This window comes from Scardinius erythrophthalmus (assembly GCF_964197995.2).
Source record: "Scardinius erythrophthalmus genome assembly, chromosome: 22".
Classification (NCBI taxonomy): Eukaryota; Metazoa; Chordata; class Actinopteri; order Cypriniformes; family Leuciscidae; genus Scardinius; species Scardinius erythrophthalmus.
Window position 1 is genome coordinate 28,581,794 of NC_138242.1, and position 27,828 is coordinate 28,609,621.

The window sequence follows — 27,828 nt, forward strand, 5'->3', positions numbered from 1 at the left end:
GGAATAAATTTAATGCTTGATTGTATTTATCATTCAACATCAAAACCTTCGCAACCCTGAAAGGCTTTTCTTCACTTTCTCAGTTTTGTCTATTGTGTCCGTGGTGAATGAAAGCCTTCCTGTTGCCTAGTAACCGCGCGCGCACGTTGGAAGCGGGGGGCTGGAAGCAAAGTATATAACAGGTTGCGACGTGACACAAAGCTGAGATATGTGTCAACATTTATCATATCGCGCTTGCTTGGTCAAAAATTAAATAAATATCATTCACGGCTGAACGTTATGCGGTTTAGCGTGGAATAATGTAAGTATTGAGAGCGTGAATCACAGTCAAACCTGTTGTGTTGCTGTAGTCAGCTGATGTGCGACTAACTGTTACCAGTATTAACCCTTTTTTAACCTGGCGTTCATTAATAATTAACTTAAGATAATGGTATTTATTTAGTGCAGACTGTAGTTATAGAGCTGCTTTGCTTCATGTTAATGCCACAACACAAATATATGAGCCAATGTTTACCACATTAACATCTTTTAAAAATCAAAGTACTATTGTAATGCAATCTGATACCATTACTGTACCGCAACAGTACTCAGAGAGTGTTTGACAGCTAAGCTTAGAAAGGCATTTGGTTTACGACAAAGTGATCAATAGTTGTTTATTGATTCATTAAGTCATTGATTTTTGATTTCATAGATGCTTCTTGAGAGATGCCTGACATAAAGTTACTCAAGTTTCCTTCAAATGAAGAATCAATCTTACCAGGTAAAATGCAATGTTGTTTATCAATGTTATTTGCTTAGCATGAGTATAGAGGAATCAGGGGGATCATAATATACATTCCCAAACCGTTGTGATTATGATCTAGCAATATACGATTAGCCACAAAAAGAAGCACATATACATGGAGGATACAGTAAAATGAGTTACAATGTGCTCCAAAAAAGTTGTATTTCCATTTTCCCCCCAACAAGCCAAGACAACATTAAATCTAAATGTCCCTATTTACTGTCTTAAAGGGTTAATTCACCCAAAAATAAAAATGATCCCGTGATCCGAAGCCAGTGATTATAGTTTATAAAGTTAAAAATATGGATATTTTTCTTACAAAAACGCATGGCTTCACTTCAGAAGGCCTTTATTAACCCCCTGGAGCCGTTTGGATTACTTTTATGATGGATGGATGCACTTTTTTGATGCTTCAAAATCTCAGGTACCATTCACTCCCATTATAAAGCTTGGAAGAGCCATGATATTTTTTAATATAACTCCGACTGTGTTCGACTGAAAGAAGAAAGTCATATATACCTAGAATGGCTTGAGGGTGAGTAAATTATGGGATAGGCTAATTAAAATTTTTGGGTAAACTAACCCTAACCCCCTAATTTTGAACAATTCTTCCATCTGCATTATTCTAAATGAAAAACAAATTGTCTTTGTAGTTTTTCATCATTCTCCAGTTGGATAAAAAGGCCATCCTTTATTGAATATATGCTGTTTCACTCAAAAATGCATCAGATTATGGACATAAAATGGGTTGTGCATGGCATTTCATGTTGACCTTAAAGTTATCATGAAATCAAAATTGACAATTCTTGTTTTTTTGGGGGGAATATTGCAGTATTTATTATAAATGATTTATCAGTTCACAATCTGCACATCATAATCTTTTTAATTTTATTCATGTGCCCTTATAAACTAACTAAATCAAAATAACTTCCCCTCCTTCTTGCAACAACATCTCTTCTCTTACTGGCGAAAGGGCGGGGCAACCTGTCACTCATATGAAGTCGACCAATAGCAAACCACAACCATCCAATCAATTCCCCATGGAACAAATCATTTCAGGAAGCGGGATACCTCAAAATAGGAAAGAAAAGACTATATGTGACCCTGGATCACAAAACCAGTCACATGTCGCACGGTATATTTGTGGCAATAGCCAACAATACATTGTATGGGTCAAAATTATCGATTTTTCTTTTATGCCAAAAATCATGAGGATATTAAGTAAAGATCATGTTCCATAAAGATATTTTGTACGTTTCCTAGCATAAATATATAAAACATTTATTTTTGTGAGTGAATCCAGCACAATTGCAACATAATGGACAACTTTAAAGGCGATTTTCTCAATGTTTGGATTTTTTTGCATCCTCAGATTCCAGATATTCAAATAGTTGTATCTCGGCCAAATTGTCCTATCCTAACAAACAATACATCAATTGAAAGCTTATTTATTCAGCTTTCAGATGATGTATACATCTCAATTTCAGAAAATTGACCCATGTGACTGGTTTTGTGGTCCAAGGTCACGTATCACAATTTCCGTTTCATCCCAACTTTAAGGTTTCAGTGTATATGGTGCAATGCGAGATCTTCTTGATCTCTGTGATCAACGTGAGTTCTGTGTTTCAGAGCAGGGAAAGCTGCAGACGCTTTGCTCCAGTAGGCGTCGCAGCTGTGCTCTGGTTAACACTCCAACACCATGTGTGAACAAAGCAGTTTGTCACATTCAGGAACTGCAGACCAAACTGGAAAATTGGGGCCAGCAGGTAAAATCAAACATAACCCGATGAAAGACTTTATTATTTAATATAGGGCATCATTGTATATGCAAACTAAGACCCAAACGCAATAATGCAACTCCTAGATCAAAACCAATGCCCCCCAGATCAAACCCAGATTGAGCTCACAGTTATATGGATTGAATCACATGTTATTTTCTCTGCTCTCATATTACATAATGACTGAATAATGAATGTCTCTTGTCTTCTAGGGTGATAATGCTCAGCATGAAACTGCACATGAAAACAGCCACAGCATCATTTGGAAGTGAGCCATAAAGCATTATAGATTTTCCACATCACATACATCAATTTTAACAATTTTTCCAGTAAGATAGCACTTATGGTCAGCAGTCTTTATGGTTTATACCCATTATACAGTATGTGGACTCTGACATATCATCAGAAAATAATTTTAATCCAGTTCATAGTTTATCACTATAAATAAAACTTTTTTGATTAAACAGTGTCTTTTTCCTTTGTGTTTTTTAGATGTGTTTCTACTGAAAGCAAAAATGCGGTAGGAAGCACAAAGCTGCATATTGAAGGCATGGGGCTTTTTGTACAAGGTAATGACATTCTTCCATTTTAATATTTTGTTATAATATGCATTTAGTTTGCTTTTTTGGATTTTAAAAGACAATTAATATTCAGTAATATTATCAAAAAATGAAAAATATTGAGCTGGATAATGACACTAACTTTGCAACATGGACACTGTTATTGAACTAAATTGAATCAACATTGAACTGACTCGAGCGGAATAAGGACACTTGTTTTCTGCCGAACTGCTTGTAGCTGAATTGAACTTGTTTCATAATTGATGAATTTTACAGCATTAACACTGTTATCTTCCTGTTTTATTAATGTGAAGCTGCTTTGAATCAGTCTGTATTGTACAGTATAAAGCGCTAAATAAATAAATGTGACTTGACATGAACAAACGTCTACCACTAAGTAGTAGCCTCATCCCGTATTACTGTCCTACGGACATGACAACAGTATGGACAAGCACATATTAGGACTTGTTATGTCTTTGTTACTTGCTAACACTTGAGTTTTTGAACATTGTGTTTTGTGGTAATAATTTGGTCATTGTAAATAGATAGTGGGGATGTCCTGATGGAGGTGATGAGTTTGATCGAGCGTCTTGAGTTGGATCGGAGAGATGCAGAGAAGGCTCTACAGGAAGAAAAGGAAAAAGCTAAGAAACTTTTGGAGAAACTGGAGAGTCTCTGTGTCTGGAAGCAGAATGAGCTTCCCATTGCAATGCAGAAAGGTCAGACTGGATTAGATCATGACACGCAATAGTTGTTGAAACAGTTTTTCATAAGGTCATAAAACCCCTTTAAAACACGATTAACCCTGTTATTTCCTTGGTTGCAGTGTTTTTAGCGTTAACTACAACAATAAATACTAAAATCATTTACATTAATTAAAATAAATATTAATAGAAATAAAATGGAATAGAATTTTTTCAGTTAGTTACGAAGTCACAATTTCACATTTTTGTTTAGTTTAAGATGAAGTACTAAAATGACTAAAACTAAAAGTGAAATAAAAACTAATAATGTCTAAACACTCACAATGAAATTATTAAAACTAAAATGAAAACTAAATGTAAAACTAAAACTAATTAAAAATATTAATAAGTACAATCCTTCCTTTGTTTTTGTTTTTTAAATAGCCATTAGGCTTTATTTTTAGGGGGAGGAGATTATATTTATTTATATTCATATTTAATATAGCATTTTAATGAACAAGGGTCATACACATTTTGGTCCATTTTGCAGGAAGAGCAAGATTGTACATTTTAAATGTGTGTATATGATAAAATGTATTTTGTTAATTTGTTGCGTCACTCCCTTAGAAAGTAACTAATTGCGTTACTTACTTTTAATGGAAAGTAATGTGTTATGCTACTTTTGCGTTACGTTTTCTCACCTGGGCTTGCTTGTTTGTTTTTTAATTTTTGTCAAATGTAAGGCCCTTTCACACCAGAAGTGAAATGAAAAAGCCTCAGACTGAAGGAAATGCAAACTCACACCTGTCCAGTAGAGGGCGCAGCTCAAACAAACCTTTCAACTGCTGCCATTCTGCATCACAGAAGAAGAAAGTTTAACACTCTTAATTCAGCAATAAAAACAAAAAAATTAAACACACATGTGATGTTTATCTAAAGTCATTTTTTCTTTTTAGTAAGGTTGAATTGGATCATCGAAGGTCAGCAACAATGATATAGGTTAATAAATTGAGATTAAATACATAAATTGCAGGTCTGCGTAGTATTCTGAGTTTGCATTTCACTCTTTTGATTCATTTTGAGGAATACTGAATGTGTTTTTGCGCAAGTGAGATAAGTAAATGCCTGCTCACATTTAGTCTAGAACTACAATAACATCATGTTTACACAGCGCACACGACGTCTGTGCACATTAGTATTTAAAAAAGTGACTCTAAAAAAGAGATTTTGTTGCAAATTTAAAAGTAATGCGTTACTTTACTAGTTCCTTGAAAAAGTAATCTGATTACGTAACTCGTGTTACTGCGTAACCCCCAACACTGTTTAACAGTAAACAAGCATATAGATGACCTCAAGCTAACAGAGATGGACTAAACGCCAAAAAACGTTATGCTATAGGGTCTTTTAAAGAGTTTATTCTCCAAAATAATGTCTTTTCTGCCCCATTCCTGACTTTTCGCATTCGTCTGTCTTATACTTGCACCGTCAGAGCGTGAAGCCTGCAGCACAGACATCGCTGAGCTGACGTGGCAACTGAAGATGAGGAGAGATCAGCTGCCGCTGGTGAGAGACAGGCTGACCAACACAGAGGTGCTGAACCGACGTCTGAAGGAGGATATCGATTTCATGAGGAAACACGGCCCGCTCGTGAACGAGAGACTCCAGCTGGAGACTGAAATCATCAAGCAGATCCGAACAGCACAAAGTGAGGTGTGTTTACTGCGCTGCCTGTTTGTTGGCTTGTTTGGAAGACCTGAAATCAATGAGACAACCAAAGAAGGGATGTCGGTCTAACTGAAAGAGTCTGAAACGTACTAGAGGAGCGCAACAGTGACCACTCACTTTTTCAGTGCAGGTTTTTTTCACGTTTAATTTCTTTATTTCTTAGAATTTTTAAATAAAGAGTGCTAAGAATTTAGATGCAAAGTGCATTTCGAAATTGCATTTTTTTATTCAAATTAAATTAACTATCCACTTTTTTATTTTAGTATTATTTATTTACAAATTCATACAAATTTATTTATTTATTTTCAAAATAATATTATTTATTTATATATACAATTTTTATACATTGAATTTTCATTTTAAGTTTTAGTAATTTTGACTTGTTTTTGTCATTTTTTATTAGATTTTTAATAATTTGTGTATTTCTTTTTTAAATATGTACTTAGTTTTTTGTATTTAATTTTCTCTGTTTAAGTTTTTCATCTAATATTTATATTTATTTTATTTCAGCCTAATTTCATTTAACTTAAAACTTTGAATGATTTTTAATAGTTTTAGTTTTGGTTTACGGTACAATGATAACACTGACAGTACAATATAAAACTGTTGACAGTAAGTCCCTGATTATGATTATAAAATACAATATATTTGTAATTTTCCCTAAATATATAAAAAAACTAAACAAATTTAAACATTTTTCAAGCGTGCATACCGATCACATGATTTGTAATGCCCATTTCCATGGTAACCACGACTTGATGTTTCCCAAGACTTCACAGGAAATGTATAATTTTAAGTTGAAATAACACTGACTTCTACAGAAGCTTTTAAAATCGCCAAACAACCTCTGAGCTCATGGGCTGTTTTGGGAGATTTTTACTTCTGGAAACGAGATCTGTTATGAAGTATGAAAGATCTTTATTTACAGACCATGCCATGTTGCCATGATAAACATTGTCTGACTGTTAAATCTTTTCATAAACATGTTTCTTTAGGCCATTGAGTCTTTTTCAAACATCTCCCACAAGCTAAAGAGTCTTCAGCTGGAGCTTAAAGAGGAGGAATTCAAAGCAGACTTTGAGAATGAAGAAATGAACAACGAAATTGAAACGATGCGAAATCATCTAAGTGACAAACAGTGAGTCGATTTTCGTCATTTATACACTGACATCAGGCCTGTATTTTATTTCAGTATACGCGTGTTATATCAGTCCAGACAGAAGGTGTCACTAAAATGCTGTTCTCTCCATCTTCAAAATTTAATTCCAATCCATCACTTTGTAGGCAGGTTATAATATCAATATCAAAAATATGTTATGCAAAATCAACCATTTTATAACATATTCTACTGATGTAAGACACTTACATTTAACACATTCTAATTTATGTTATCTTAATTAAAGGCTGAACCAGACATTTTATGCCATACTTTCGTCCCACATTTATGAACGGACACCTTGAATTGTTTCATTTCTGTAAATGTTTCTCATGGAAAACCGTCAGATGTTGCTTAGAATCAGCCATGTGGATTTTTATATCAGCCATTTTTACATTAGATTGATAGATTTAAGGATTAGTCTTCTACACTTGTATAACCAGCCTCTGCTTGTAAAAACATTATGCAAATAACGAAGTGATAACTTGCTGATGCAATTTCCTTTAGTTAAAACCATGTAGATACTTTTGAAATACAGATAACACAATTGAACAATTGGTGTCATTTATAGAGTAGCTGCGGCCCTCCATCTGCAGTGTGAAGTATATCGACGTGTAAAGTTGATTACAGGGAGTTACACCATTTCTCTTTCTCTGCTTACAGGAGTGAGTTACGCCAGCTGCAGTCACAGTGTGAGGTGTTTCACAGAAAAATTAAAGAGTCGGTAGAAAAACTAACATTGAGAGACGGCCAAATCAAAGCCTTGGAGAAAGAGATGCACCAGTTTGAGAGGAAGGAAACAGACGTCAATGATGAAGTCAGTATTAATTTACAATACGCTCACCTGACACCTTTGCACACAATTAAAATATTATGAAGACATTGTGAATTTTCATCATAAGAATCATAAGCTCATGTTGACTGCAATATTTTTTATGCTTTATTTAAAATTAGTCCACTGAAAGAGCTTTTGTTCATTTTGGATTCCAAATATTACACTTATATATTTCACACTTACCCTTTTTCCAGGTCAGAACATTAAAAGCAGAAATCGATGAAAAAGAAGAGATATTGATGATAAAGAATAAGGAAGTAATGCAGCTTCAAAACCAAATGCAAACATCTGTAAGTATAACAGCCTGTTCGAGACACAGCTTGTTATTTTAGATGATATAAATCAGAGGTGAAATGATGTGCCGTGTTGGAGATGTCAACCCTCACGTCCTCTGGAGGGCAGGAAAGGCCCACGATTCCTTGCACCGATCTGCCGTGTTTGTTCTCTTAGAGCCTCCATTTTGTCTAAGCCCTGATTTCACAATTACACTACGCTTGAGTGAATGAGCCGCAGAGCGCTCAGTTGTTTCTTTCGCAGTTTGCTCATTCCTTTTTAATTTGTATTTCCTGCATTTTTGATGGTGTTCTGCCAAAACTGAGTTTGAAAAGTTTAGAAACTTTCCAGGAAACTTAGTTTGACCATAGGTGGTGCTATGTGATTTTTTTGAGTTTTCATGAATGTTTGACACATGACTGTTATAGCTATGAAATATGAAATGAATTGAAAATAAGTTTATGCTTATGTGCTAGAACAATCAGTGGCCCTTTCTAGCAGTCGGTGTGTGTGTGTGTGTGTGTGTGTGTGTGTGTGTGTGTGTGTGTGTGTGTGTGTGTGTGTGTGTGTGTGTGTGTGTGTGTGTGTGTGTGTGTGTGTGTGTGTGTGTGTGTGTGTGTGTGCTAGAAAGCAGTTATATATGATATGTGATCTATGATCTTCTGTGTGGTTGGTTTTAACAAAGACTTCACAATAGCTTATATAGCTACTAAACAATAATGGGCATTACTGTGTTTATCAGAAACTTGAAGGTGATGAAAAGGTGTCTGAATTGAATGCAATCTTAAGCCAAAAGCATCATGACTTATCAACCCTGCGAGACAAAAACAAAGAGCAAACCTTGGAAATGGAAGACTTCCAGAGAAAGACCAACCAAAGGTTTGTCCCATAAAGTACATATAACATTTTATTTTTAATTAAAATGATATTCTTGGATACAAGTAATTGTCACTAATAATTAGTGTCTGTGTCTGCAGTGTTTTGCAGTCATTTGTTGTGTTATGACAGAAAATGGCCAAGCCTGCATTTATTTCAAATTCAGAATACAATATTTTATTGTAAAATTGATATCTTATAGCACAGTTATGTAGAATTATAAAAAGCTAGTAAACTGCAATAAACAGTATTATACTACAGTCTATACAGTTCACGCACACAGAAAGGTCAAGCACAATAACCTAATTTTATTGGTCAACAACAAGATTTTTCATTGAACTGCAATAACTGAAATCGATCCAAATGAAAAACAATCCGTTGCTGTTACTTCCCCTAAATTGTCCATGGTACGGCAACGACAAATGACGTTGCCTCCATAAGATCTATGAAGGCCATATGTTTGCACACACAAGCCAACAGTTTTGCTCATGTGTTGCCGTTTAGCTGAAACTCTAACACATCATGAGAAACTATGATATCTGGATAGTAATTCTTCCCAACTTGAACTTATGGATCAACATTACATTCCATGTTGGAGATGGAGACTCGAATGACAACACTGTGAGAAATGTGCTGGAAATGTCTTGTGGTTCATTGGTCTGTTGTGTGAGTGTTGGATTCTTTAATTATCAACACAGAATCTGTGTTCCGCAGATCATGTCATGAAATCATGCAACAACTCTAATTCCACTTCATTAAAAATGTGTAGGTGTGTGTGGCATTGCTTCTAAAAATGAAAATGCTGTGAAGCAGCACAACAGCATGAACTAACACAATGATTCTTAACTGGTTTTGCGTCAGGATCAGGACTTTACATTGGACATCAAGCGCCAACCCAACGCAGTACCAAAATGATTAAGCGTTCAAAAGATACATTATCAAACTTTTTTGGCAATACGGAAGTAAGCTATTTTCTGTGAATGTGCAAGACTTCATTAGCCGCTAAAGGTAAATAACTAGGAAGATTTTGCACCAGTGTTTTTGATTATAAATACCAGTTTGCTATATCAAGTTGCATAGCAGACTGTTTTTGCACAGCTAAAATAACAAAAAAATGGATGACACCTGGAAGCCTTGCATATTCAACTTCCAAATGACACGCACCTGCAATTTTACGTTAAATATAAGGTAGATAATTAAACATTGAAATTTATGGATATTACCATGAGCTGTATGTATAGGCCCAATGATATGCTATATATATATATATATATATATATATATATATATATATATATATACACAGTGCTATGCATAAGTTTAGACACCCATGCTAAAGGTGACTAAAAAGAGAAATAAAAAATCATCTTTTGGAAACTGAACTTAATGCCTTAATTAAAAAAATAGGAAAAATCCAACCTTTAAGGACACCAATTTTCTTTGTGAATGAATAATGTATCGTAAATAAATAAATGTTCTTCCTTAAAATACAGGGTGCATAAGTTTGGACACCCCTATGTTAAATTCCCATAGAGGGAGGCAGATTTTTATTTTTACCTAGAGATTGGCATGGAGTACTTTCCATAAGATCATCTCTCAATGCAAATCAAACTAGCTATTAGGCTAACTGAAATAAAACCATGCCAATCTCTAGGTATGGTGAAGGCTATGTGATGATGTGGGGCTATTTTAATTCCAGAGGCCAAGGGAACTTTATCAGGATGAATAGTATCCTGGATCCATGAAGTAACTGGCCTTTAAAAATAAAAATCTGCCTGGCTCTATGGGAATTTAACATCGGGGTGTCCAGACTTATGCACCCTGTATTTTAAGGAAGAACATTTATTTATTTACGATACATTATTCATTCACAAAGAAAATTGGTGTCCTTAAAGGTTGGATTTTTCCTAATTTTTTTAATTAAGGCATTAAGTTTAATTTCCAAAAGATGATTTTTTATTCCTCTTTTTAGTCAACTTTAGCATGGGTGTCTAAACTTATGCATAGCACTGTGTATATATATATATATATATTATATATATAGAATTTATATTTAGCAAAATTTTCAGCAGTTGTAAAGTTGTTCAGTTGCATTTTCTTAATATTAATTTTTGATATAAATGATAGTAAATATTCGATCTTTAGAAGCTTTTTAACAAAATGAAAGCTTGATGCTTATCTTATTTGAATGATGTAGTTGGCTTGTTTCATGAAATGATGCTGGAGATATCTTATTGTTCCACTGATATTGCTTCTTGTTGTTAATACAATGCATTATGAACTAAACTCAGTCCTAGATGTTAAGTATTGTGTCATATTGTAACTATTCCAGTAATTAATCTATGATTTGGCACATCTTGTTTAATCAGTTGGATGTCACATATTCATGGCTGTGAAATTTGCTGAATGCTGTGCAAGCATTTTTTGTTGAGCAGGCTGTACAGTACATCGTGGTGTGGATCTCATGGGACAGACTATGTTTTATGATGTTGTTCCAGCAAACAGGCAGTGAAACAGTTACTGATGGATCACAAGCTCATCCTGGTCAAGATCAGTGTGAGTGAGAAGCAGTGGAAACCAGTCAAAGACGAGTTCGACAGTGTGTCCGCCGAACATTCAGACACCAAAGCCAAGCTGGACCAGCTGGAGCACCAAACCTTTCTGGAGGAGTTGAGGAACAGGGTAAGAGGACACGTGCCGCATTCAGATCTAAAGATGAGTTCATGAGCAAACGGCGTTCTCAGAGAGAGTCCGGATCCAAAAATACAAATTCTGTCATCACAACCTTCCACACCTGCATGCTGTTATTTTTTCCCATTGAAAAAGTAGATGCCTTTATAGGCAGTCCCAACTTTAGCCAGACTAAATTATGCCTGCTCTGACCCACCGAACCCCCTAGTATCAAAGTACGCAATATTTCCTCAGTAATAGCTGTGTAAATGCATTTATGCCACCTCTACTGTAAGCAGCATTAAACAGTGTGTGTAAAGACACCTACAGTAAATGCCACTTCAGAAGTGCTTTTGTGCCACCTCTGCGGTGCAAATTTGGCATTTGTCAAGCTTCAAAAAAGATAAAACACCATGAAAGTACTTTTACATGCTCTATATTCCAAGCCTTCTGAAGTCATACGATAGCTTTATGTGAACAACAGACCTAAATATAAATTATTATTCACTGAAAGTCTTTTATCGGCTCTTGCTTTTATCCTTTTGTGTTTATAGAGAATTATAGTAGTAGTTACGTTTGAGCTGTCTTTGGATTTTGTTTTTGTCTTGTTCTTTGCTTTAAAATTAGCTAATGTTTGATGTTTTTATTTTTGGGGGGCAGCAAAAGGTAGACAAAATGAAGACCCTGGTAATGACTGAAACGACCACAATAGATATCCTCAAGGTAAAACCTGACTTGCCTTATGAATACATTAATACATCTTTTAATTATTAAATAAATCAATAATTCATGAAGCAATATCAGGATTGCACTTGTTTGTGTGTACTGTTTATGTATCTGTTAATGTTTGGTATAGATATACTGTAATTGATGACGTTTTACGTTCAGGGTAATATGGACGTAGAGGCAGCTGAATATAATCGTGAACAAACAGACTGTGAGAGAGTGAAAGAGGAACTGCAGAAAAAGTATGAAGGTGCTTTATCTACAACCTCTCAGCTAGAGATAGAGGTGGAGCCACTGAGACAGACATATAAAGAGAAATCTGAGGTAAATCTGATCAACATAGAAGAAATGTCACTGGATTATCTTCCAAGCATTGGCTTATTTCAAGTTTAAATTTCACTTTTTGGCCAATTGTAAAGTAAGTGGAAATTTACTGAGAAAGTTAGCAGGGTCAATATTGATTCATGTTGACTTAAAGATCCAGTGAAGTTATTGAACAAAGTTTCCAGTTGCATAAGGATGTATTTTCTCTTTATATATGAATTATTTTATTATTTTCTCAGACAATTGAAAAGTTAAAAGCAAAACTGAATGACCTACAAACTGCATACAGAAGTCACTCTGATGATTTCGAAGAAAAAAAGAAACACCAGCAGGAATGTTTGAATTCTGTGAAGGTGAAAATAAAATTACACTTGATTTATATTTCAGTATGAGATATTTGACACCCATGTCCAACGATATTGAAGATTTGTACTTTACAGGCTTACTTAAAGGTATAGCGGAGGATGTTTTACTTCCTGGTGGGTAACCTAAACTATTGGTCCTCCTAATTGTCAATCATTCTGGTGAATCAATCAAACTTTTCAAAAAGTGGAGAGGGTGGGTCTTATCTAAAATTTGGAAAGATCCTCCGCTATACCTTTAAACTCTTACTTAATTCCATATTTGCTCATTTAATGATGGTATGTTTATTTATTTGCTGTTAGGAAAAACTTAGTGTGGTCTTATTGAGGTATGAGGAGATTTCAGATCGGCTCAAGGAGCTCGACCCGAAGTCTAAGGAGTTAAATCAAGAATTAGACATGATGGAGCAAACCATCAGCACTATGCAAGACGTTATAGAGGAGCTACAGTAAGAAATACAGATATATTGTAGTGTGTGTGTGTGTATATACACAAATTTCTATATATTAGAATTTATTTGTTGTTTGTTTCAGGTGTTTGTCAAACACTTTGGCATTCAAACATGGGACAGCCACAGTAGTGATGGGTAATGTGAAAAGGGATATAGCGTCCTGTGAACAGAGGACCTCTCAACATGCACAGATTCACTCAGCGCTGTTCGCTCAACGCCAGGCTGTCATGAAGGACACAGAGGTTAAGAACCCTTTCTGTCATATTTACATTTATGTCAAGATTATTTTGTCAGGGCATCCTATAAGGCCTAGAGCAGCTTTTCTATTTAAATACTTGGTATAATCCAGGTTAACAAATGTTTTCTTTACATATCAGACAACAGATCAGCTGAAGCTGAACGAGCATGAGTGCATTTGATTGGTTAGGGGATTTGATGTGCTCCAATCACCATTCATGCAGAAATTACCTTTATAAATATTTAGATTTCCTTTGTATGAAGATGCACAGTGTAAATTTTTATGAAATACCCCGTGATGCAAAATGATAAATTCCAAATATTAACGAAGACATTGAGAACAAAACATATGTAACAGAAAACCCTTTTATCCATTATTATCTACTGTTAGCTGGTACACAAACATTTTCATAAGTTTAGAAAAAACGTACAATATTAGTGTATTAATAGCTACAAAAGTGCTAACTTTTTTATGTATGAAAAACTTTAGAGACGTACAAATGTTTACAAATCCTTTGAGGTTCAGAGACTATTGAATTCATGCTATTCATCAGGTTAATTTTTTTGTTTTTATTTTTAAATTTAATATTTATTTTACACCATTACATTTATTTTGACATTATAATGGTTTCATTCTGTTTTGTGAGATTAGACTGATCATAATTTTAATGTTACACAGAAACATTGATGGCGTTTCACTTGTATTTTATGCTATTTTAGCTTTAAATATAATTAGATTTGTCCATATAAAGAGTGCAAATGAATTTACTTTCACTAGTCCCAACTGGATTTCATTTATAAATACATTTTGCAATTAAAATGCCTTTCAAATGCACCCCTATGGGGTTGTGTCCAAGTACTAAACTTGATCGCTTGTGACCAACCCTCACAAAGGTTTCCGCAGTTTCAGAGGATTCTTAAAGATTTTTACATCACAAGCTGTACACACGAAAAAGGCTGACAATACGTTGATATTGTCTGTTTCTGTGATAATCACAATTTAAACAGCCATCTCAGTGCCTTTAACCTGATGTAGGGTGATTTGTTTAGCATGTGTGTGTGTGTGTGTGTGTGTGTGTGTGTGTGTGTGTAATAACTATCCTAATGCACCTTTGCTCTGGAATATCCGACACTCAATATCACACCTCTACTAACATTCCCTCTACTAATTTGATGAAAGCTCTTATAATTTTGTGTCAGAGATAATATGTTATGTTTTGCATGAAACCCACGTATTATCACTTCATTTTCGGAGGAAAAAAGCTATTTATTGGGGGAGTTGAGTTTCGGGATTATGGCCTCAGTCAGAGCCCGGCGTCTGATGAAAGTCTCACATGGCTTATCTAATGTGAAATCGCCATGTGGTATATAGTTTCATTAAACGGTGATCAAGAATGCATTAGTTCAAAACAAGAAAAGGCAATGGGGCTTAATCCGCCATGCGCGCAGAAGCAGCAAACTCCAAACAAGTTGTTGGTGCGAGACAGGAGCCGAATTAAAAGTCCTCCCTCATAGAGCCAGTCTGCCATTAACTTGCTGCAGGGCAGCAGAGCAGAGAGTCTCTTTAGACTTCTCACAGGAAACAATAAAGCGGCACAAAGATTCATCGCCCAACACACATTTTGACTTTTAACACTTCGGACAATGAGAGGCTGTGTCAGAATTGGTTGACCTGAGGCGCATTGTTGAGACGTCACAGTCATAAGATGTTAATGAAGACAGGAAATATGGATAGTGACGCACAACACTGGATGACGACCTCAGCGTCATGTGTTTAAGATGAGAAGGACACTCTTATTAGGAAGATTAGGCTTTTTTTTATATATATATAGTGTACACAGATTTTTCTTTTCTTGATTTTTCCATCATCATATTGAAAGCATAACTCTATGGAAGCAAGTATGAAAAATTAAACCCTAATTGTGACTTTTAAATAAACAAAGTGGCTTTAAGTCTTTATAAAGCTTAGTTTCCGATTTCAGATCTAACAGTTACGACTTTTTTCTTGTGATATATATGTGTGTATTAATGCTGTCAAATCATCTAACATAAAAGTTTGTTTTTAATATGTTTGTGTATATATATATGTGTGTGTGTGTGTATATACTGTACATATACATATGTATACACACACACACACACACACACACACACACACACACACACACATATATATATATATATTATATAAACAAACTTTTATGTTAGATGTGATTAATCATGATTAATCGATTTGACAGCACTAATATTTATTTATTTATTTATTTATTTATTTATTGACCATTTGGCATTTTACATTGCATCACCAACAAAGCCATGGCTCCAACAATTGTTGCTCTTTTTACTAACAATTATCATTTAAATAAAAACAATTTTAATTTTAAAATGCGCTTGGCTGATGCTTTTATCCGAAGCAACAGATTCATCCGCATGTGTGTTCCCTTGGGAATCAATGCCATGACCTTGCCATTGCTGGCTTCATTAAGGTCAATGTCAAATTTACATTTACAAATGAGTTTACAACCCATTTTACTTCCATGGTGACACGGCATAGTAAATGAAAAAGAGGCGATCTTTTTTACACAGAGATTATTTTCTACAGAAAAACTAGCACCAATTAATTGAGCTAAATAAGACAAGAAATGAATAAAGCAAGTAAATCCGGTTTTTTTGCAGCACTTGCAGCACGGATTATAACCTTGACAATGTTAACCATTTAAACAGTTGTGCATTTCCTTGCACGATGAGTTGAGATGCGGTAAATGTAACTTACACTTATGGACACACTCCACTGTGACTTCCTCACAAGCTGAATTAGGGTTTTTTTTTCTTTCCCCTCATCATATTCTCATGTAGCTTGTTTACTTGATGAAGTCAGACGCTCAGTGAGTAGAAAAGCTGTAGGATGCAAAGTGCAGACACCATCAGTTTCTTATGGCCAATGAAGTGTAATTTGTCCCATTTACATTTCAGAGGTGCATCAGACGGGTTTTGTCAGCACTGCATGCAGTAATTAAGCTTTAAATCAATAGCCGGCATTTGTCATGTTTACTGCCACTCTCTGTGCTGGGTTAAACTCATCAGTTTAGCGCTGGGTCGTTTTACTGCCCAGCCACACTTCATTATTCCTTATTCCCAGGTAGAGCAGAAAATGTTCTTCTCTTTCTCTCTTCATCTTTCTTCCCATAGCTCTCTCTCTCTCCTTTCTTCACGTATGCGATGCTGACACAGGGTTGTGGAGACAAGCAAATCAGACCGTTATTTATTCTAATTTGTTTACATACTTCCTCAAGTGCTGGATGATTACTCGAGTTACTGTATTCGAATAGGTTTGGTTTCACTGTTTGGGTGTAAAACAAACGAAATGCAAACAAATATGAAAATGCTGTAGACACAAGATGCACATACAGTTGCAAAAAGGACCATAAATGTACACTAAAAATATAGCGTTGATAACATTTCTTGTAAATTTCACAATCAGTTATAAAGAAACATCAAGTAACACATTGAATTAAAAGTGAAAAATGTAAGTAGAATGAATGTTGTCTTTTAAAACGTACTCCAAAATTATTTGTTGTATTTACAACTTTTTTTTACAGTGAAAAGTGGTCCATGCGACAAAATTGTGTGAGAAACCAAACAAAATTTAACTGTCCATGGTATATTCATATGAGTTTGTGATAGAAGTTGCAATGTCTAGTTGTGGACTAATCATTCTTTTGAATCTGCTGTTTTTTTAATGAATCAGTTGATCCAGTTCACAAAACTGAATGATTTGTTCATGAATCAGACTAATCCGGTTCTCGAGTTCAACTCACTGACTCAATGATCCAGTCACAGAGGTTAACAGCCCACTGGAGGGCAAGATTATCAGTGAATAACTTAAATTTCAGTCTGTTTCTCACACAAAAAGCTATCATATGGCTTCAGTACACTTGAAATATAGTGCATAAGTCATTTTGGATCCTTTAATGAAGCTTCAGTCCATTCATTGTAATTGCATGGAAAAGTGCATCTTCAAAATCTCTTCTTGAAAATGAATGTTTGAAAGCCATACACATTTGGGATGACAAATGATTTTTCATTTTTTAGTGAACTATTTGTCCTAGTTTTTCCATGCTGTCCTTTCATTATAACATGTTAGAGTCTCTCAGAAGCTGATGGAGAACATCCTGTGCCAATCTGTTCCAGGTTCATCTACACAAACTGCTACAAGACAATCTGAAGTTAGCGCAAGAGTACCGAGAACTGCAGAGAGCTCTGATGACATCCAGACAAGAAGCCGTTTGTGTTTTTGAAAGAAGAAACAGAGCAGAGGCCTACGTCCAAGATCACAAGCAGGTAACACATTTCTTTCTCTGACCTCTTCCATATGCATGTATACATCAAGGCTATTTTCTGCATGTGTGAATGATGTGGTTGTCTATCTTTGTCATCAGAGATAGACAGCAGGCATGCAAAATAGTGATGAGAGAGAGGACTAGCGTGCGCAGGCGTGCTCCACACAGCCTGTCATAGGTGGTTGGTTTTAGTTGGGCAGTCAGCTAGGAGGCCACTGCAGTAATCTAATCACGATGAGATAAGCTTCATGACAGCGTTGCTCTGGCGTGCATGTGTGTTTATTCCATCTCACATGGCAGTGAGAGGAAACAGGCGCGTGGCAGATGCAAACGCTCTCAAGAACCAGCATCTCGGGAACGTTTGGGAAAATGATAATATGACACGTATGCCCATCACTAAAGGATTTTGCTGGTATTCATCAAAGCTGTACTGTGTAAGTGCAGTGTGTATCTATAGAGTGCAGTGCATTTGTCATTCCCAAACACTATTTGGCTGTGTATATTGGTATTTAACAACAAACACTTGTCAATGTAAAGATGCTTTCAGTGAGAGGTTAAAGCTGAAGTGTGCCATTTCTATGCTAGAGTTTCACATTAAGGAAATGCAAAAATAATTACAGTATTCAGACAGGTTTCCTCAAAGCTCCCCTCATCTGCCATTGGCTGAACAACCAGGTAGTTTGGTCAGGATGCTCAAACAGAGCAGTTAAAGGAAGGGTAGGTGATTTGTTCCAGATTTTTTGTTTTGTTGTGCTGGTTGAGTCTCTTCACATCCTGATAGCAATCGCTAAGTTAAGTGGTCTAAATGTTTTTATATTAGGTATATGCAGTATATCGTCTGTGGAAAGAGTAGGACCATAAAATATTCATCCAATCATTGCATTCGTTCCTAATGGTGGCAATTTTTGATTTATGTCTGTAACTGACACGTTCACCAGAAAGATTTGTTTATTTACTGATTTGTTCAGTCGCTCTTTCTGTAGGTTACATCATTATACTGTAGTTGGCGCCAAAGTGGATGTCTTTTTTGTTATGAATCATTCAGTGATAGGATTCGTTAAAAAACAATTGTAGCACTCTATTTTACAGCCTACATGTACATACTACAGTTATTAATTATAGCAATAACAAAAACTGGGTTATAAGTAGGTGCTGCTAACCCTAAACCCAACCTTAACTTTAACCTAACCTTTCATGGGTAAGTACACTGTAATACACTTACTGTAAATTAGTGTAACCAAAACAAGATTAGTCACGCATGACCAAAACATATTTAGAAAGCTTTTGGGAAATCTACTAGAGGCCCGATATACTCATGGCGAAGTTCTTTTTCGTTTAAGCAGCCGGTGATTTTTTTCAGAAAGTTTGCTTTGGCAAGCTATTGCGAACTCCCAAAACGAACTCTAAACAAAGTTAGTTTTGGCCTGATCGGGCCTTAAGAGTCTCTAGAAAGAGTGTTTTAGCATTTTCCCCACAAATAATGATAATGCAATATATTGTTTTTGGATTTTATCTAATATAGAAAGCTTAATCTTTGAGTTATCAAGCTTTACCAAGCCAAGTTTTAATAACCTCTTTGCGTCATTTTACATCAAGAATGAGTTTGTTCATGAATGAGATGCCTTGTTCGTTCAGCTCATTCAGTGCTTATCCGAGTCTCGTTCAGACTCAAATCAAATCTCAGTGAACTGAGTTTTGTTCGTTGGAATGATTCGTTAATTTGATTTTTAGTTTTGTTCGAAACACTCATTTGTTCATAAACTAAACCACCAAGGGCAATGTTTCAATAGCACCAGAGTAATTATACATTGTGTGTGATAATTAACCTACAAATGTCTTACTTGATATCTTCACATATTATAGGAGAAGGTATTTAAACAAAAAAGAAAATGGCACACTTCAGCTTAAAAGCTTTGTGTCTCTCATACATGACATTAGTCCACGGATTGTTATTGTTATGGTACCATTGTTGTTGCTAGAGATTATTACTAGTTATACTGATCTACACATAATCTGTCACTTTAAGTATATAGCTTTTTTTTTTAGCTGTAGATCATTTTAATATGATTTGTTATTCTACTGCTGATGGTAAAACTCTACTGAAGAGCAAGACACATTGTTTGTTCCCCAAAAGACTAATACTCGTACAACTCCTCATCTAACTACATGAATGTTATCAAGTGAGAAATGCATGCAAAAGGCAAATCCTGTGGACGGGATTCTCCACGCTCGTGATCAAAGCCTGATTTTCTTTTACTCAGTATTCAGCCTTTTACAGTTTGTTGTTTATTTGCAGACTGCTGCGGCTTTCTCTCCTTCAGAGCGGATGTAGTCGCATATCTTAGAGGTTTACGACGAGCTCTTCTTAAAGTTCTATACGTTTCTGTAAGGACGTGTAGGCCAAGCTTGCGCTCAATTAAATATGAAGACAGCTTAACATTTTTGTTATGTATAGGGTCCATTATGAATAGTCTGAATAGAATGTATATTTATCAGATGTCTATTAAAACACCTGCTCCATATGTATGAAACTGTCACACCACATTTATCATGAGAAATAGATTAAAGCATTGTTTATGTGGCTAGAAACAGCATAAAATATCATATATATATATATATATATATATATATATATAAATTAGGAATATTTCACCCAAAAATGAAAATGTGAAATATTTCATGGAAGAAATATATGTGTGTGTGTGTGTGTGTATTTATGTAAAGTGAGGCAAATAAGTTATTTTCTGTTATTTACAGTATAGCAATGCACATTTAACAGGTCTAAATATCTGCATTAGTGTGCTAGTGACAGATGGCATTTAATTATTTATGTGGTTTTATGTGGCATCCTTTGGTTATGCTGACAAACCTCTTTGTTTTGGACTTTTATCAATTGACTGTAGGCACTGCAACTATGTCCTCAACATCAACATATCACTTATATATGGAATACGGGTTATCATATACAATGACGTACTGGCATTTTGCCAGTTTAGTTGGATTTGCCAGTTTAGTCTGAATGAGAGAGCTAGAGCGCCCCCTTGCAGTGGTTAAATGTACAAACCATGGGCCTAACTAAACATCCAGAATCAGTTTAATGCTTGTAAACAAAAGGTTGGTGGCAGGTTTGCTATTGTAACCCTGAAAGCCTAACATAAATTGAATTGTCTACATCTCGTCTCGAAAGTTGGGTTGTTACAAGAGGCAAGTACGTTTCACAGACACTGTTAGTTGGTATCTTGCATCACTTTTGACTGGAGTCTTTTCTGATTTTTCGTTTTGCACATTTCTTTCTACAGCATATTGTAACTATTGTTACTTGTAGCATTAATAGGATAGTACAGTTTTTTTTGTTGACACGGCTCCATAAAGGACATATTTTTTTGTACTCGTTCAGTTAAAGGCTGAGCTAATTCGCTTTAGTTTTTTCATGCTCCGAAGAACACATTGCCAAGCAATGATAAGCTTAAAGGAAGAGAGAAGAGATGGGGCGAAACAAGGGACGACATCCCTCCGAATTGAAACCCCCTTTTTTTCTGGAAAACTGCACAAATAATAAAGAGAGCAGCATGCTTTCTTCCTTTCTTTCTTTCTTTCTTCTCTAATCTCTCTCTCTCACACACAAACACACTCTCTCTCTCATTTTTTTTTATGTTTTTCCAGTATACTCAGAATAATTTCTTGTTGCGGCAGGGGGTTCATGACTTTTTGTGTATGTGTAAAATATGTCTGGAGGGGATTGGTATAAAGTTAAAGTGAGTGAAGTCGAAATATTTTACTCATCAGCTTTGCAGTCACCGAGTTTGCCTGAGCTAGAACAAAACCGCTGAAGCATTTAGAGAAAATTAACCCCCCATCCTGGCAGCCAGATGTGACTGGTTTCCGCCCAGTGCACATGAGTGGGCAGGGAGAGCAAGAGACTGTGAAATTCCTGTCAGCCCCGTGTACTGCAGAATGGGCTATTGACTGCTTTCTCTATTCCCCTCCATCATTCTTCTTGAACACTGCCATTAATTTCCTCTCCTGCCTTACCAATTCCCCCTCTTTTTTTCTCTCTCTCCCTCTTTCTTTCTTTCTTCCTCAGCTTTCTTTGTTGCAGAAGAGGATGCACAAAGCCATACTAAAATACTTCAAACACCGCAGCGTCTACAGCCAGTCAGAGCTGGCCCGCTTCCAGACCCTCTCCAACCAGAACAACCAGAAAATGAAAGCCCTCCAGGTATGGGCTCTTTAGTACCCCTACACACACACACACACACAACACTATTTGTAAGTATTGCACTGTATACTACAATGGGTCCCATTCAGGTTAATGCTTGTTGAGTTTAAGATGAGGTTGGTCCTTGAAGGAATATTTAACCCAAAAATTATTTACTCACCCTCATCATGTTTTTCTTCCATGAAACACAAAAGGAGATGTTTGGCAGAGTGTGCACATTGCCATACAATAAACACTTTTCAGTGAATTAGGACTTACATTTTAGCTGTTCCTCACACAAAGCTATTCTATGACATTAGATAAGAAATATTGCACACATGGACTATTTTTATGGTCTTTTTTTGGACCTTGAGAGTTGATGATCACCATCCACTTTAATTGTATGGGAGATAACAGCGTGTACGTTTTTTAAAAACATCTCCTTTTGTGTTCCACTGATGAATAGAAGGTCAATGGTCACTTTTATTTACGTGACATGACAGTCAAGCAAAAGAATCTCCCGTCAACTAGGGCGTAAAGTTTATATGATTTAATAATAATTAGGGATGCACAATATATCGGCTGCCATAACGGTTTCGGTTGATATATTTTCATTTTTAATGTAAAGGTTATCGGCCCGATAAGAAAATTTGGCCGATGTATTGAAGCCGATAAATAATGGATTATTTTCTTCAGCTGAGACACTTCAGATGCGCTCTGTTTAACATGATACTTTTGCTTGAAATATGATCACTTCAAAAAAGGAAAATACAGTTAAGTCCAACATGTGCAGCACAAGTCTGTCATATAGACTACATAAAATTATAATGAGAACATTATAATAGTGTACTTGGGACATGTCTTTTAATGGTGAGACTTTTGTTTTTGTAATCAGGCTCTCAAAAATGATATAAAAATGTTGATTTATTTATATTTATCAGCCAATATTTCGGTTATCGTTTTTCAGATATAAATAATTATCGGTTTCGGCCAAAATGTTCATATCGGTGCATCCCTAAGAAAAAATTGATATGCATCAAATAATAATATATAAGTCATAGACCGATACATTGGCCAGATCGATATATCAGACGATATTTGGCCATTTTAAGATTATCGAAACTTGGCCAGTCGACAAAGCCATTAGATTTCACTTTTGTCAGACCCAAAATCTAGACTAGTAAATAGAAATTTTGTTTTCAAATATCAAATCCTTGAAGTGAATTTCAAGTAAGTATTGTGTTAAAAACTTCGTAATATAACATTTTTCGCTCTTATCACACATATCGGCATTATATCTGTCATCATATTCTCTGATTATTGATATCGGCATTGTATAGTGCTCTGAAAAAAAATCTCGTTTGACCTCTATCATTAAAATATAAAATTGCCAGAACATTGAAGAAAATTAAAATTTAACATCTTAAAAATACGGCGATCATGGTGCGAGGTGCTAGCGTCCGTCTAGCATGTTTAGACCAACAAAATATAGTGCATATATCTAAAATGTCTAACGCATGAACATATGCGAGGTCGTTAAAATTATATTTAAATAATAAATGAAATTAGAATTGCATTTAACAATATTTTGTATATAGGAATAATGCAACAGCAATGTTTGAATGATCTAACACAAAAGGCATTTGGTCTCAGTGGAAGGTGTACTATGCGTGCTTATAATGAGGTGAGCGGCGGTGTGTTTGTGGCTCAGTCAGGGGAGGCCAGCTCTGGAAGTCAGGCTGGTGAATGGAGCATGAAGACGAGGAGTTCTTCAAGCTCCTCCGAGTGTGAAGGACAAAAGGAGCAGCCTTACTCTAAACTTTGTCACAGCTCTGTGTTGATCTCCTCCCCCAGACACAGACTAGCATTGTGTATAGGAGACTTTACATTGTGAAATTAGCAAGGCATAGCAATAAAGCATCACCATTCTCAAATGACCCAAAACTATGGGAGTCGTGTAGAAGCTAACCTTTGGTTTAAAGGCTTGTGATATTTTATGGTATTAGAAAGTTAGTTTGTCTCAGCTTCCTATTGTCATTGTCTTTGTATTGTGCAGCAACTACCATACAATGGCCAAACAGTCCCTGGCATATGGGACATAGAGGCTGTGAGGGCCTCTGCCCTGTCTGGGGCCCCCTCATGACATTATGAGGTAATTAAATATGCGATTTTACTAAATGACAAAAATCTAGGAAGATGAGTAGAAAATATTTGAGCAAAACAAGGGATTAATGAAAAGTATTTAAGAGAGGGATAAATCATCCATAATAATATCTCTGTCTGTCTGATCAAGTGATCAAATATTTTGTTTCCGGATTGAACATAACCTTTTTAAAGCAAGCCATCTTGGTAATACCTCAAATTGGCTATTCTAGCCATGTTTCAATAACATTTCAAATCACTAATATATTCAGGGCCGTTGTCAGAGGGACATCCGGAAATGTTGTCCCGGGCCCTGTGAAAAGGGGGTCCTCTTGGACTTGGGGAAAACAATTAGCGATCATTCATAATATCTCAACAGTTATCACTTTGCAAACAATAATTATTCTTTATTTTTGCACGCTGGAAAACAGAGTCAAGTTTTTACAACAACAAATCAGCCACTGAAGTATGACTGCTGAAAAAACTGTCAATGTTTTGATTTTGCATTGATTTTATTTATTTCTCTCTATATAGTCACCATTTTTAATTATATGTCATTTACTTTTCTTAAATAGACTATTTATTTTTTGCATATATTTGAAGTATCATAAACAAGTGCCACGTTCACACAGCGGCAGAATCCGGTTGTCAATCCTGTATCCTGAGTCCTCAGTATGGTTACTACACACACTTCAGTTATTTACATTTTATATATCAGGACTCACAACCGCATTCTCGGAAAACCCGCGGTGTGTGAACAGAACCGGTCGTGTCATTCAGTCTCAGACAAAGCGGGTTGTCTTGTGTGGTTTCGCTTTCTTTCGATAACTTACAGTGACGGAGATATAAGCTGTGTGTCATCTGAGAGTTTAAGATACAGCCAGAGCTGTTCCTGTCAGTTTTGTGTTACTCAACTGCTCCGCTCTTCACCCGGATATAAAAGCTGCTGTCGGTTAATGAAGATTTGATGGATGAACTGTTGGACACTTGTCATATCAAAAGTATAAAAAAGACTTTTCAGTTTTATAGATGTCGCCATCTTTGATATTACTTTGGTCGCTGTCGCTATGATTACTGGTATATACAGGCTTGACTCCCGTCGCATGTTCATACAGACAGTATTAGAGATGCTACTATAAGTTGCTGTTTGAACGGGATGTGACGTGTGTTTTGATGGCCAGCGCTGTATAGAGCTATATATGTTTGAGCAAGAATCAGATTCAAATGAGCCAATGCAACCACAACGACTGTATATGTACTGCCACTGAAAACCAACAAAAAGATTTGGAGTAAAAAAAGATATTTAGAAAAAACATGTTGAGGATAATTAAGAAGAGTCCATTTTGAAATGAGATGAACAAACATAAGCATTCTCGTTCAATCGCTCAAGCACGTCGGTTAACAATAAACTTCAGCCAGGCATTTCTAGCAGTTTGAACTCTCTGAAAGTTTGTGGAGGTGCAGTTTGTCCTCATCCAGGGACAGAACAATACCAGATGCTCTTACTCAACAGCAGTATCGCTCTTGTGATTGATGCAGACATGAGTTGTTAAGAGCACCATGACATCACACACACAAAAAATCAAATCCTGCCGTTTCGGAAGAGTGGAAACAAAAACTCATATTTTAAACTGGGGAGTTAGATTTGAGATATGAAACTTGCAGATTGTTTTTAAAGTAGAATAACCTCTTATATGTGTACGTATCATTATAATTTGGATTTTCCATTTCATGCCACCTTTAACCGTCTTAAACTATCACAGTGTCCTGTGTGCAAAGACTTTTTCTGTCCGAACACTTTCCCTAAGAGACCACAAGCAAAACCTGTCCACCCATCTACTCATGAGGAACCTCAGCCGAGAGGGTTGCCGGTGGCAAAAACTAGTTCCACCGATCTGTCCCTGTGTCTTCCTGAGGAAGAAATGACTGCTTCCAAGCAACTCTACTGAAGTAGAGAGATAGGGGGAAGAGTTAAACGAAATAGAGAAAGCGTACAAGCCTGTCATCTCGTAACGCCGCTGCAAGATTGGGAACTCAGTTCCGGGTTATGCAAGTTTACACCAGGGATAGCATAATTGACAATTGCTAACAACAGAGAGCAGGGTGGAGAGTTGTGAATGGCCAGTAATAATTGGAGCGAACGCCCACTGCGCTGCTCTCAAGGGACTGTAATCCAAGATCTTGTTTCTGATATAATTGTTAGTCAGAAAATTTCTGCATGGCTAGGCCAGCTCAGTTCCCAAGCTGGTTGACAGTGCAAGGCAGTTTAATAGAAAAACTGGTTGCTGAGGTTTTTAAAACAGACATGCACTGAACCAACACGCAGTTCACCAGGAGAGCGGCGCACACCGTCTTTCTCGTTCCTTTGTTTTGGCTTTCTCAATCTCCTGTCGTACAGTACAGAATAAAAGCGTCTCAAGTTGTCAGCGTCGCTCCTTTATAGGTTTCTGGGAACGAGTCAAAGTTTGACTAGTAAATGCCGTATCTAATCCGTTTTACAGGCACAAAGCATCTTTCTTCAGTCACGACCCTTCAAAAGTATGTGTATTCTGACAAAAAAAAAGAGGGATAAAACATTTTATATTTGTATAGGGCTGTCAAACGATTAATCGCGATTAATCGCATCCAAAATAAAAGTTTGTTTTTACATAATACATGTGTGTGTACGGTGTATAATTATTTTCTATATATAAATACACACACATGCATGTATATATTTAAGAAATATTTGCATGTATATACTGTGTATATATATTTATATTATATATAATTTATATTATATATAAATATTTTCTATATAAATAACACATTTTCTTAAATATATATATGCATGTGTGTGTATTTATATATAGAAAATAATTATACTCCGTACACAGACATAAAATATGTAAACACAAACTTTTATTTTGGATGCGATTAATCGTTTGACAGCCCTATATTCTATATAATAGTGTAGTATATATACGGTTTATACAAGTACCAGTCAAAAATTTTGAATAATGAAGTTTTTTATGTTTTCAATGTGCATTCCTTATACTCACTAAGGCTGCATTTATTTGATCAAAAATACAATAAAAACAGTGATATTGCGAAATATTATTACAATTTAAAATAGCTGTTTTCTATTGTTATATATTTTAAAATGTAATTTATTCCTGTGATCAAAGCCGAATTTTCAGCATCATTACTCCAGTCTTCAGTGTCACATGATCCTTCAGAAACATTTCTGATTATTATCAATGTTGAAAACAGTTGTGCTGCCAGGATTCTTTGATGAATAGAAAGTTCAAAAGAACAGCATTTATTTGTATGGGAGTTTGCAGTGCATATGTTTAAATTGCCTTTTTAAATCGGATGGAAATGCTAAGACTAGCACCACAAAGCAAGCTAGCTAACACAACATATATATCGGTGACCAACTATACTAGCCTTTCCCAGTATTACACATTGAAGCATTAATGTCGATCGTCTGTTGGCTCCCGCTCCACTACAGGTTTTTGTACTGAATTAGCTGACACTCATTGATTCCATTTGCTTGCCTATTTAAACAGGAGGAGTTGTCAAACTCAATCCGGCGCCTCTCTGAGTTCCTGCTCTCGCTGACAGATGACTCAACTACCAGCCATGTCCCGCAGCCAGCAAACAGACCCATCGCAGATGCCTACGGATCGAGCAGGAAGATGCCTACAGTTCAGATAGCGCAGTAA

General features: G+C 35.9%; 1 protein-coding gene across 1 annotated transcript; it reads left to right on the forward strand.

The window, feature by feature from the left end:
• Positions 1–705: 705 nt before the first annotated feature.
• ccdc178 (coiled-coil domain containing 178) lies at positions 706–27,828 on the forward strand (the record flags this gene model as incomplete). Its single annotated transcript, XM_081352789.1, has 19 exons — positions 706–760; positions 2,414–2,550; positions 2,775–2,830; positions 3,055–3,131; positions 3,668–3,841; positions 5,295–5,515; positions 6,526–6,668; positions 7,350–7,503; positions 7,716–7,811; positions 8,537–8,673; positions 11,169–11,352; positions 12,001–12,063; positions 12,229–12,390; positions 12,630–12,743; positions 13,056–13,201; positions 13,287–13,446; positions 17,633–17,782; positions 21,866–22,000; positions 27,673–27,828. 19 exons carry the CDS (start codon positions 706–708, stop codon positions 27,826–27,828), a joined length of 2,520 nt encoding a protein of 839 aa, XP_081208915.1.